General features: G+C 36.0%; 1 protein-coding gene and 1 long non-coding RNA gene across 3 annotated transcripts; both read right to left on the reverse strand.

Annotated features, from left to right (window-relative positions):
• Positions 1-604: 604 nt before the first annotated feature.
• Positions 605-6,098, reverse strand: LOC129881560 (uncharacterized). The gene is made up of 2 exons (XR_008765614.1): positions 6,020-6,098; positions 605-866 (listed from the first exon to the last, which is right to left on the reverse strand). It is a non-coding gene; the product is annotated as an uncharacterized LOC129881560 (long non-coding RNA).
• Positions 6,099-7,850: 1,752 nt separating this feature from the next.
• On the reverse strand, positions 7,851-12,756 carry LOC129882428 (transcription factor bHLH140). Of its 2 annotated transcripts, none has more exons than XM_055956720.1 (6): positions 12,547-12,756; positions 12,271-12,402; positions 10,700-11,610; positions 9,384-10,008; positions 9,125-9,295; positions 7,851-8,480 (listed from the first exon to the last, which is right to left on the reverse strand). In XM_055956720.1, the coding sequence occupies exons 2-6, from the start codon at positions 12,364-12,366 to the stop codon at positions 8,145-8,147; spliced, it is 2,139 nt and encodes a 712-aa protein (XP_055812695.1). In that variant the 5' UTR covers positions 12,367-12,402; positions 12,547-12,756; the 3' UTR covers positions 7,851-8,144. The 2 variants fall into 2 exon arrangements, with proteins under 2 accessions (XP_055812695.1, XP_055812694.1); XM_055956719.1 differs by having other exon boundaries at positions 12,271-12,407.
• Between the last annotated feature and the right edge of the window lie 479 nt (positions 12,757-13,235).

A 13,235-nucleotide genomic window follows, 5' to 3' on the forward strand; every position in this document is an offset into this window, starting at 1 on the left:
ACTTTAGATGTCGAATAAGCCATACCAATGCTATTTTTTATTGCTGAATAACTAACCAAACAAGATGAGATATTCATGAAGTCTCTTAACAATTGTTCATCTTTCAATGCCATAACCTCAAAACATATTATTGAACCACAACCTTACTCATCCCTTTTGAGTTACAGATCATTCCAAGTCTGACAACACATCCTACCCATAAATATATCACTTCGGCCTCAATGCTAGATCCGATACTAACACTAAGCGATGATACCTTAATTCCTCCCACACAAGACCAAGAACGAGTCATCGCTATAAGAGAGAGAACAGAGTGAAATGATAGGAATTAGATCGGATTAAGGATGCATGATAAAGAATCAAGAAATGAGGGGATTTCCTAACAATCTCCACAGCCCCTCGAAGATAAGTAATGAACGTCTATGCATCAATCCTCAAGGTTCTACTAGACTGGGCTTGTACATATGTGAGACCTATAAACGTGGGGCTCTGATACCAATTTGTCATAATCCAGAATTGAGTGTGATAGCACTCGCCTAACCCACCAAGACGAGTCAGCCTAAGAGTCTGAATAATTTAAAATAAGCCAAAATAAAAGTAGAAATGTAAAGTCTAATATAATATAAATAAGGATAAGTGAAAGATAGATTCTCAACTATTCAAGACTTGATGTCACATGTACAAGCCACTATTTCAACAGAAATGAAAAAGATACAAGTCTATCTGTCCCAGTCCTTAAGTAGAACAAAGCATAAAGTAAAAGGATGACGAGAGTGCTGAAGAAGACAAGCTGCTACTTCTCACGTGTCCAGAAGCTCGGCCCAATCAACAAAAGTACTAAGAGCTGGAGCTACCAGGCTCAAATCCTACATAGATGTAGAAAAAAGGGGTGAGCACCAATTACATGGTACTCAGAAAAATGGAAACTAAACCCTAAGTAAAGCAATGTGTAATACAGGTACTCCTGACATCCCAACCACAATCCTCCACAACTACACACCTGCACTTTGACAGCCCAATCTATAAATTTTATATCACAATTATACCAGAATACTAGATAGTCCACAAATAGAAAGTACATATACGTTCTCACCACCATATCCAAGCAAACACAGGAAATTTCAAATCATAATCAATCACAGGATGAAATAGATATAAATGTAATGTCAAATATCATGATGCATGTCTATCCTATGATACACATCTGCTGATCACCTCAAACCGGAATCCATGGAGGCGTCACATAGACCATGTATCCACTAAAAAAGACCTCGGCCACCGGAAGAAACCTCAGCAAATTACCTCTACCGGTAGAAACCTTGGTTCCAATATCCAATATCTCACTCATATCATTTCTCAGCCATCACAGATAAAATATATGCACAAATAATGAGTGAAATAGGATAAATATTCACATAGGATGTACTATAATCTATACTTACACAATAGATCAATGACCCGTAGTTCACAACACTTAGACAATTAACCCTATTCGAATTTCTACTATTACTCTTCAACTCATATAATTTAATTCAATCTAATGACCCTACACACCCTAGTCCCCTTACATAGGAAAATACAAGATTCAACATACTTAACAAATGTTAGAATTTCACTTGCCTTAGCCAAAAATCACGAACAATCTAAAATTACCACCTTTCCTCTCCGACGATACTCCAATCATAAAAATATAATAAAATATAGACTCACAATCACATTTCAAAGATATCAACACTAAAATCAAGTAATTCGGGTGAAAAGGGTAAATGGTCAAAAATTTTATATCAACAAATCAAACTCGAAATCTGGTTATTTTTAGATAAAAATGTTCCTCAACTAATTATAAATCTAATGGTGAAAACCATTTCAAAAACGAGGTTAAAACGAGTTCAAAATCACAATTTCTCCTTCAAAAGTTCATGTTCAAGAAAACTCAGAATCTCCAATTTGAAATCCATAATTTGAAGTTACAATTCGAAAATATTCAATGGAAATTGAAGGAGAGTGTTAGAAATACATTACCCAAGATTTTTTTATGAAAATCTCAAAGAAATCGCCTAAACCGAGCTTGGAAATGATAAAAATAGTGAAAACACCTTAAACCTCGCCCCAAACCCCACTAAATTCGATGTTTCAGACTCAATGGAATCATCAGATTTTAAATTTGACGCCTCCTTGACCCGAAATCCAATAAGTCGCAACTAAACTAGTTTTGGCACTTGAAATACCCAAAATACCCTCGGAATCTCTAAAAATTATAACGAAACCATTTCTAGAATTAGAATCACCTTCCAAAACTATCAGAATCATTAGAAATCCAATTTGAGCACCCGAACCCAAATGTTGACCAAAGTCAAACTTGGATCAAACTTTAACTCAATTTCCAACTTCGGACCTAAATTCCACGTTTTAACTCCAAATATGATTTTGACAACTCTCCTAGAAAAAATTCCTTATTTCAGAACTGATGGAATCAACAAAATTCTATTTCGAGACTCGAAACTCCAAATAACTCCGAAATTCAAAATTTGACAACTTAAGCCTTTAAAACTCATTTCTCAAGCAAAACCTCAACTTTTCACAAGATTTCCAAAAACTAACTTTCAGACCCAACCAAAAGTGACCAGGACAACTAACGAGAGGGGTAAAATGATAATTTTATCAAAAAATTCAAAAATGACCTTCAGGGTCATTACATAAAGACCATGTTGGGTTACAACAACCTTTCTTTTCCATTTCACACATGATCTTGGTTATGATGCCCAAGATTTTCAGTCACTGTAGAGGATTTCATAGGCATTTCACGCTAGATTCACAAAAATATATTGTCTTAAATGATTGATATGTTTAAATTGAGAAGTGTGAAAAATAATTAAGAGAACTTGTATTGTGGATTATAAAACCACTTTGTGTATGTAGTACTCCCATTCTAATCATTCTTGGACTTTTAAGTTTCCTTTCTTCCGCCTTTCAGTGACATCAGGAACTTCAGCACCAACATTAGCCCCTCTTCCCCTTTCAATGACACCAGGAAAATTAGCAGCAACACCAATCTCTCTTCCCCTTCTAGTGACACTAGAAACATTAGTTGCAACGCTAGTCCCTCTTCCCATTTCAGTGGCACCAGCCACATCAGTAGAAGTAGCCTATAACATAAGTAATTAAGTGAAAAAAATATTGATTCAGTTGTAAAATAACTAATTAAGAGTTACCTATTTGGTAGAACCTCTTGATTGACCCGTTCCTCTCCTCATAGTTGGTTTTGATTCATTTGGTGTTGCAAAAGAAGCAACGCTTATCTTTCTGAACTTGTCCATCTTGCTCTTCCTTTTTCTCTGTCTATATTACCTTGATCATTCAAATGACAATCCGGTTGCATGTCATGTGAACACCTTTTTTGAATAATTTACCTATCTTATTTTCATTCTGCTACTTCTTCTTACATTTTCTAGGTCTTTCTAGCAGTTTTCTTATATCAGGTAGTATAACAAAAAGATTGGTTGACTGTGATCATACCTGCATATTGGTAATTGGATGAATGAAGTGACTATAGGTCTTGAGGTAAGTCTCATTGCTATACCAATCTGCAACATAGTTAATGAGCTCCAATCTTCTAAAATAAAGTACAACTATTGCATGACAATAAGGTAGACTTTTTAGCATTCAAGATCTACAAGTATAAGTTTTGTTCCTCAGATTCACTATAAATGTGTTACCTACGTTGTCTTTATGCTCAAAACCAAATTCACCATTTCATTCAAGGTTACACCTCATTGACTTTGTTGTGTTCTTTTGCACACTTTTAGGGCTACTGGCAAAATATCAATTATCAAAGTATCAGAGAACTCCCTCAGTTATTCTATTCTTCTCATTACTTTGACCGTTATTTCTTCAAGCATTGTGATAATAGTTTTATGTCTTGGCCCCAAAATTCATGAATTAAAGCTTTCAACCATGTTGTTGTCAACACTATGACAACAACTTAAAAATTTGAAGTATACCTTGGACTACCTCTCTATATTGTACCACAATAGGTCTTCACATATATTCTTTCCTAACTTGTCCATATGATCAAGATTTTTTCTCAATTCTTTCTCATATGTAGATTTGGCAAATCTCCAAAGTAGTTTCTTTTTTCAATGTCGTTCCACTCTTTGGGATAGTTATCTAGAACGTGTCTTGCACATATTTTTTGTTCTACATTTAACTGAATATATTGAATAACATTATCAAGACCCTTCATCAAAATTTAAAGATATTATACAATATAAGTATACATAATGTAGTTATAAAACGTTGATTCTCTAATGAATAAAAAAAATACCTTCTGCATATCAGTAATGGTTGTTAATTCATATCCATCTCCAAGCTCAAGATCATCCCTTAAAAACTTGACAAACCATCTCCAAGTGGATGTGTTTTCAACTTCAACCACTGCCCATGCTAGCGGTAGCATCTGGTTGTGCCCATCCTTATAAACAGCCACAGGTAATTGGCCTTTGAAAACACCTTACAAAAAGCAACCATCCAATCCGATACATCTTCTACATCCAACTTTTAATGCCCTCTTCAAACATCCAAGCATATGTAAAATGATTGAAACATTTTTCTTCCACCTTCAAAGATTTCTTCACTAAGCCTCACTACACATGTACTGCCTGGATTAGTCTTTAATAGCTCATGTCAATAATTCAGAATTCTTTTAAAATCCTCCACAGGATCACCCATAATTTTTTGTAACACAATGTTTTTAACTTTTCTTGGCATAGTCCTCCCAACATACACATCTAACTCTTTCTTCACTAAATTTTGCAACTAAAAAACTCTAATGCCAGGCTCAAAAATAATTCTATACTTGTACGTCTTCGATAAGTACTTTGAATTCATCAGTTTATTTTTTATTGTGTCATTATATTGTGCACCGAATTATAATTTTTCACCAAAAAATTTTATGTTCTTGAATCGTGACTTTTAAACAACAATCATAGACAACCAGATGTACACTTTACTCTCACCCTAGTTGTTTCATTAACATATTTATCCAATTTAACATCTTCTTGAACTGCATATCTAGTAATAGCTTCTCTAAACTGTTTAACACTTTCAAAAGAAAGATTAGTCTCCCAAAACTATTAACTGACAACTGTGATTTTATTTCTTTTTGCTTTTCTTTGTCTTCTTACAGGTTGTTTAACCTCGTCTTCCTCATCAACATCTTCATCGGTATCTATTTAAAAGCTAAGCTTCATTTGAATCAAAGTATGGCTCATCTCCATCTATCTTACCCTCTAAGGTATTTCTTTTGGATAATTACTCATCATATCCCAAATCAACTCTATTTTTTTCTAAATCAACTCCTTCAGATCTAGGGCCATTTTCTTTTCTCTTTTTTGTTTTGGCAACCCTTTTTTCTTTCCTAAGAACTCTAACCCCCTCATGAACATCATTACCATATTCATCTTCACCTTCATCAAAAAAACCTACATAGTATGAATCTTCACTAGCTTCTGTTTCACTTTTTCAATCAGATTCAACTACTGGAGTATCAGATGCAACAACAGAAGAAGTTACATCCAACTCCTCTAGATCTCAAACACTAACAAAAGTTCCACCCAACTCTTTCCTAACATCAGCAAAAGTTTCTTCCAACAGGTTTTTGAGGTTGTAAAGTCTCTTCAAATCCTAAACCCTCACTATCCTCAAAGGTTTAACTAGATCCTTTATCAAAAGTAGGGTTAGATTTTCAACCCACATCATTTACATATTCAAAGAAAGGGGGGACCACAGCAGGTTCTATAATCAAATGGGTCACATAGAATTCAATAATATCTCCATTTTTTAACTGAGGTACAATAACCATAATATCCCTAGTACTTTTAGTTTCTACAATGTGACGAGCTTTAGGTGGTTTAGTATAAACAATACAAAAAGAATAATAATATTTAATTTCTTTAACATAATACAAACTCGAAGTAGGAGAATTTATCAACATCCACATCAAAATACTAAGTGACAGTACCTCCATTATGCTTAATACAAGGTTTTTGTTGTAATTTCTCACCATGAAACCTCAAGTGATATACCCATCCATTGTTAAACTGAAAAGATTACAAAAAATCAAGTTTTAGGTCAGCTTTAGATGTAACCTAAAACTCATTGAAAATCAAATTCTTTCAAGGCAAAACCCTAAACTCAAAAGCTACAACCAACCATTACGAACCTGAATAACTTTGTTTTCATTGAGAAACACCACAAGTTCAAAATATTCCTTCACAATACGATGAAATCAACTGAGCTAGTCTTATAGATTTGGTTTAGTTAGTTTGGTTTGTTTAGAATGTCAATTGGATTTGACATTTAGGAGTATTTGTTAAAATGGGTCGAGTTTTAATCTGGGAACGAATGAGTGATTATATATTATATAATTTATAAATAAAAAGGCGTGTGGCTCAACAACACCCAGCCTTCAACTGGGCTGGTGTTGTAAGGATTGTAAAAAATGACTTGAAAGATGTTAATGGGGGGTATTTAAACGCCCGTGTAATTAAAGTTCTAAAGTAAGTTTTGCTGTCAAGTTCAGGAGTTTTTAATGTATTTACTCTTCTATTTAGGAATCATCTAACTTAGGACGACTTATCCTCTCTTTCATTAAACAAGTCATCCGTTCATCTACCCTTTTAATCTATCCAGGATAATCAACACCAGTGTTTTTAAGGGCGGGGGCGTGAGGAGAAACTTGAGACGTTTTATGCAGTACTATGTGAGGCGTAAGTTTCGAGACACGGGGAGAAAGTCCCATAGATCTACAGGGTGTATATCTCATATATCCTTAAATTTATAATTTATTACTAAGAAAATAAGCAAAAGTAAAACTTTCAATAATTTTGCAAAATAATTTAAATAAAATCACCAATAATACAAAAAAAATATAATTGTTATTTGAGAAAGGTAATAACACAAAAGATGATAATAGTCGAGATAATCTTTAAAATAAAATCATCATCCATCTCCACATTTACTAATCCTTCACACCCTCAACTAATATTTGTATTGATTATTGTTTATATATTCAAACAAGAAAAGGATAAAAAGAGTAAGAGCAATGACAAAAAAATTAATAAAGTTTTCTAAAGAACATAATATTATGAAATTTCTATCCTGTTAGTTTGAGGCACATTTATCTAAAGAATTATTTATGGCAGTGTAATTTATATGAGAGTTGTTTTATTTACTTGTATATCTTGGAAAAAAAACTACAACCTAAAAATATGATAGTATAAAGTATAAATATCATTACACCCATATTAAAAAATATAATTTATAGGAAAAATACTTTAAAAACAATAAAAATTAAAATTAACGCTCATGTACATTTTTAAGCTGGGGACATACGTTTTTACACGCGGGCTTACGCCCCAAAGGCTAGGACGCACACCCTATGGTCCTGCGCCTTCAATTTGCACCCCCATAACGTTTTTAATACACTCCGCCTGACTCGTCCTAGAACTCTCCCCCAAAAACATTTTTGAACACACTTAACCCATAACAATTGTTTCAGCTTGAGGACCAACGACCTTGTTGATCACGTGTGGCACCCCTCTAGGCTCCAGGTCAGCACTCCAAGTGCGGACCCGAAAATTGATCAATCTTGCTTTGGTCCTAATATTATAGATCAAACAAGAAAGTTCAACCCAAAAACCAGTCTATTAGGTAGGAGATCCCATTAGCTATAAACCCACTTAACATTTCTCTTTTTAATCAATTGAAAAAATTGACACATAACACAAACATTTGTTATGAGTGTTAGTATGTTACGGAATGAAACCTAGGGGGTTGCCTTTGATTTTGCCTAAAATAAAACAAACAACTATTTTACTATCTGCAAATACTAGACCACTGTCAGTTCAATACAAATCACAACCAATATGATACTCCATGAAATCTCAAGATGAATTTTCACAACTCAAGACTTTGTTGGTAATATTGTAATTTGGCTGAGAAAGGACACTAGTAAGAAAGTCACCAGGAAGTTCAGAAAATTAATGGAAATTGTTCACACAAACTACCGAACAGCCTAAACTATTTCCCAATTTGGTGTGTGTATATATATGCTGCCAGCAACTTCAAACAGCTTAACATAGTGTCTAAACTCCGTGATTTGCATCTTTACCTTCTGAGGAAACTAAACGACCATTTTGCAGCAAAAATGCGGGAAAGGATGACTGACAAGAACTAATATGTGCTTTAAGGCGAGGAATGTTTGGATGTGCACTTCGACATCGATGACACCTTAGCTCCATGGAAAGGACATTCTCGTCCTTCAAAATGGCCTTCCCATTTTGACTAGCTTCATCTATTACATCAACCGAATCCCGGAAGAAGGGGGAGTTGAATGAGTTCCAATGCTTCTTATTCTTCAGATGATTGGAATCAAAGTCTTGGCTTATCACATGAAGATGCAGTTGACGCATTGAAGGAACCTACATGGAAAAAACTTCATTAAAGTAAGAGATTTAGAAGAAAAACAACTCCAGCATTTTGACTCGATGTGAGGGAAGGGATCAAGAAGAGAAACAAATGATTGGGGTTGAACAAAGGAGGGATCATGTCAGCGGGAGACCTAGTGTTTCTTACACCTAGCATAAACATACATGTGAAAAGATACGAAAATTTCAATTAAAATTTAGTTCTGAACGCTTGGATTCAAAGGTAAGAATTTAAAGGTTGAACTCATTGAATTTAAATCCTGAATCCACCTTTGGATTTGCAAGGAGCTTGATGGCATGGCTTGAGTAAAGAACTAAGTGTAAGAACCCTAGTAAAAAATCCAAAACCCAAGACAGGCCCATGTATGTACCACCCCAACCAATATAAACAGAAGTTCTCTTTACTCAACTTTTCCATTTCAGATATGTTGACCTGGCCTTTGTTATATGATAACCACCATTAGATGAATACCAAAAGTCCAAAACCACCTCATTCCATTTAAATTACCAGTTTCTCTAGTGGACTGGTGCCTGGTGAACTTCTCACCACACAAAGCTTAACAAATTTTTGAAAATATCTTTTTAACAGAGATAATGTAATGCAAAGTTACATAACATTTGAAGATGGTTCAACGTACTGAGTGATATCCAAGGCGGAATGTCAATGAATTGTTTTCAGATAGAAGCTTTTCTGCCCACTTCAAGCCAATACTGTGCATTGTCTTTAATAATGTGACGTGCTCCTTCTTAACATCTTCAAGACGGTCAAGACCTTCAACACGTGCCAACACTAAGAGGTGCTTCTGAGCCTGCAAGAGAAAATAAACCATACATGTAACTGTCAAATTCACAAGGGTGAAGGGCCAAAAAGCAGGATGAGGACGAGAGGAAGATAACCTTTGGATAAAGATCATTCAGTACTACAACATCATCTGACATCTCTATTATATTCTTATGCCTCTCAGGATGCATTGCAGTGTCATAAAGAGCCTGAGCCCATGCGCCCCATGCCTGTCTTGTCTGTCCACCAGTGTTTCCATCACCAGAACTTCCAACATTGGGTCCAAGTTCTTTCACAAAGCTTTTATACTTCTTGTTCATGTCTGTTTCACATACAGCTTCACGCTTGGCTTTCTGATCACCATTTCTAGAACTTTGCTCTAGTTGAACTTCTCCTTTAAATTCTTTTTCAAAATCATCCTTACACGGCTCTTCTTGAGTCCTAACTATAGATGCAAAACCATCAAAAAGTGATGAGTAAGCTTCCCGGAGTATTTTACAGCCCTTGACGTAGTCACTGTTGAGACAGTTTGGTCTCTGGGGATTCATATTTGGTCCAAGGACATGTATGACATGAGTAACTCCTTCCCTACTAAACAAGGGAGAAGAGGAAGGAAGAGGGACAACAATAGCTTTTCCAGAACTAAGGGATCCAGCTTTAGCTTTGGTTGCAGTTTCAAGGGCGGGACCAGCGGCACTAAATATAGCAGCATTTACGCCTCCACCTCCTGGTTTTAGTCGCCTGAAAAAAGTTGGCTTTTAGATGGGAAGCAAAAAATTAACAACAGATAATATCTGTGCAAGATAACACTTCAGGTGAAAACACAGAAAAAATGTGTTGACAGAATATTGTATTAAAACAAGTTGGTGAGATTACAATTACTTTGTATCAAGGCCCTGCTGGACATTGTAAGAAAATCGAAATATCTGCAAGATTATCTAGCACCCTGCTAGTTTAATGGATTTGCATGCACACAAGTCATCATCAAAACCATGCATGTGTATCTAATTGACACATGAATCATGAAAGTAGATTTCTGCTGGATATATGTATCCACCATATTGCACCTCTGGCAAAAGAAGGTTATTTCAGGCACAAGGCTACACATTGTTACATTTGTTTAACATGCCATCAACCAACCTTAAAACTGTTTATCGTTTGAAAAATAGCACTTCATCTCATTGAAATTTTTAGAATACTTTCTTTTGCATCCAAACTTAAAGGTAAATTTGGAGCCTCCCGAAAAGATGGAGTACAAATCAACTTAATGTATTACCACTTGAGCTCCCTCACAACTTTATTGTCACTAAACAAAATCTCCACCACAGAACATTCAAACAGAAAGAAAAAGAGAAGTTTCTGGTAAGCCTCTTGCATAATTACATCAAGTTTCTCATTTTCACTAGCACAGTATCACGGCGCAGAGAATTACCAGTTAGTGGCATTAGCAATCACGTTGCAGTGCAAACCTCCTTCTGAGTAAAGTTTAGTTATATTCCCTGCAAATGTAAAGAACTTTTTGGAGTCAATGTTCTTCTCTGCAGCTTTAGCCCTGACAAGGGACAGTATTTTTGAATTCTGAGACAAATCCACCAAGACAAGTCTAGCATTCCCAAGCTTATTTACATATTCCTCAACCTTTTCAACTATTATATCTGATGCTTTTTCAAGATTGAAATGGAAATCTGCTGTAGAAATAGATGGAAATGCAAGTATTGGGGCACTTTCTAAAGAAATGCTACTGCCAACAGATGCATTTTTCGGTTCTTCACAGCTTTCTAGTACTCGGTTGGAGTCCTTTTCCTTGGTGGCATGAGATTGAGTATTCTCCAGAGAGACATTCATCACAGTATCAGAACATCCAGGAGGATCCTTTTTTTTGAGGAACTTCATTATACCAAGTTGGACTTTGGCATCTGAGTTCTTCTGGCCAAAAAAGCCTGGTGGAAGCTTATCTGATGGACCAAGTGCAGTGTATGTATTGATAGCAGCTTGAACATCTTTTTCATCTTGGCAAACTGTAATTCGATCATATCCTTCATTCAGCTTAGGCAACTCTTTCTTTTGCAGCATCCTATTAACAACTGCAGCAGCTTTCCCACCTTGCAAGTTTCCTTCATGCCCTGTCCTCTTAACCGACCGAGATATACAAAGCTTAGCTGGAAGATCAAGTGCCACAGCGTGCTTCTCAACCTCTGGGCCAACAAGCTTCACAAAGTCGGTACGCTGTTCTCTATCTAAGTTGCATCTATCTATAAATACACTTTTTCCTTCGTTTAGCGCACTAGCTGCAGCTGTCAAGCATTGCTTCTTTGTCCCAGCCTTACCATTCCCAATGGTATCCTACAATAGGCAAATAGAACTGGTCAATTTACCAAAGTGAGACTGTAACGTCATAATGGCTGGCCGTTGCCATTGTACCCCATTTAATAACCTGTGAGGTGTAATGGCAGTTCTACAAACTCCATAGAAGATAAATGTCAACATGCTTCAAATTCAAATAATCAGCAAGAAAAACATAAATTTGTTGCATACACATGTGAAATTGCAAAGCTAAGCTACTCTAGCCAGATTGGACAACTACAAAACAACACTTCCTTTCTAGTACAAGTGATGGGAAAGAATAGTGTAAAAGGGAAGTGATAGAACACTTGCCTGCTCTAGGGAAAGTGAAATTGAACCAAATGCCAATTTACATAAAAATAGCACTTGCAGATTAATAGCCCAGGACCCAAATGGAAAGCAGCCTTCTTAATTCACCTTGAAACTTTCAACAATGGCATGCACATTGTACAAGAACCGGCCCAAAAAGGAATGACAGAGTTCAGTGTATGAGGATCAACTCATTTAATTTCCCCGCGCATAATTTCATTTTAAGAAAATGATATTTCTACAAACATACATAGGAACTCATTCAGGCATTTCATCGAACAGATAGTCTACATACATACACAGAAAAACAAAATAACAGAGAAAGGGAGAGAAGAAAAAATTGGAACTAACCTGGCAAATACGAACCCAAGGCCGGATAGAGACTTGCATAACAAGGTCACAAAAGGTGGACTTACCGCTTCCTGGAGCTCCCACCAGTATTACCATTACGGGTTTAGCTTTGCCTTGTTCATTTGCTTCATCCTTCCCTAATTTTAAGCAATTAATTATGTCTCAATCCTATTTCAGCCCTATTTCTCAATTATAGAGGATTCGTATACAAAAGAAGAAGAAAAGAAGAATGAATGAACAAGTTGACCAATAAGATTATTGTTGAAGAAGAATTACCTCCAGAATTAGGTTCAGAATCAACCTCCATTGCTTCCATGGTTTTATCAAAAGATCCAAACGTCAGTGTCTTAGTGGCTCTAAATGAGGAATTGGATCGGTTTACATCACTATGAGACAACTTCCGGCCTTTTCAGGTTTGAAACTTATACGACACACTTGAGAAGCCAGCTTTTCATGTTGATACTCACCTTGAAAATTTATCTTATAATATCACTTATATAATTACTTATATAATTAGAGGTGTGGATAGATCTATTACACCCCACACTCTTGACCTCGGAATGTCTCTTAAGCTTCTTAGAAGTTATCATGTGAGCCGGATAATTCACGACATTATCAAACAACTCTAAGGAAGGGAGAATATGATGCTCCATAATAGGGAAGGTTGGAAATAGGTTATAAGAATTCGAAAGGAATTGGAAGCCAAGAAATGGGTCGTAGGACTCGACTTACTTACGGAAGCTACCAACTCGGAAGTCTTACAAAGTTAAGCTACTTAAATGCAAGTCGAGCTAACGTAGCAAGGAGTACACGGTTTCGTAAAGTAAGACGAGATCACGAACCCACGAAGAGAAAAAAGAGCGCCACGTGGCAGCAAGAGGAGGCGCCACGTGGAAGCATGGGAAAGTGACACGTGGCAACAGGTGACCCACCTGCTTGGAGTCAAGTAGGTGACCCACCTGCCA

The sequence above is a fragment of the Solanum dulcamara genome, chromosome 3 (assembly GCF_947179165.1).
Source record: "Solanum dulcamara chromosome 3, daSolDulc1.2, whole genome shotgun sequence".
Taxonomy (NCBI): domain Eukaryota; kingdom Viridiplantae; phylum Streptophyta; class Magnoliopsida; order Solanales; family Solanaceae; genus Solanum; species Solanum dulcamara.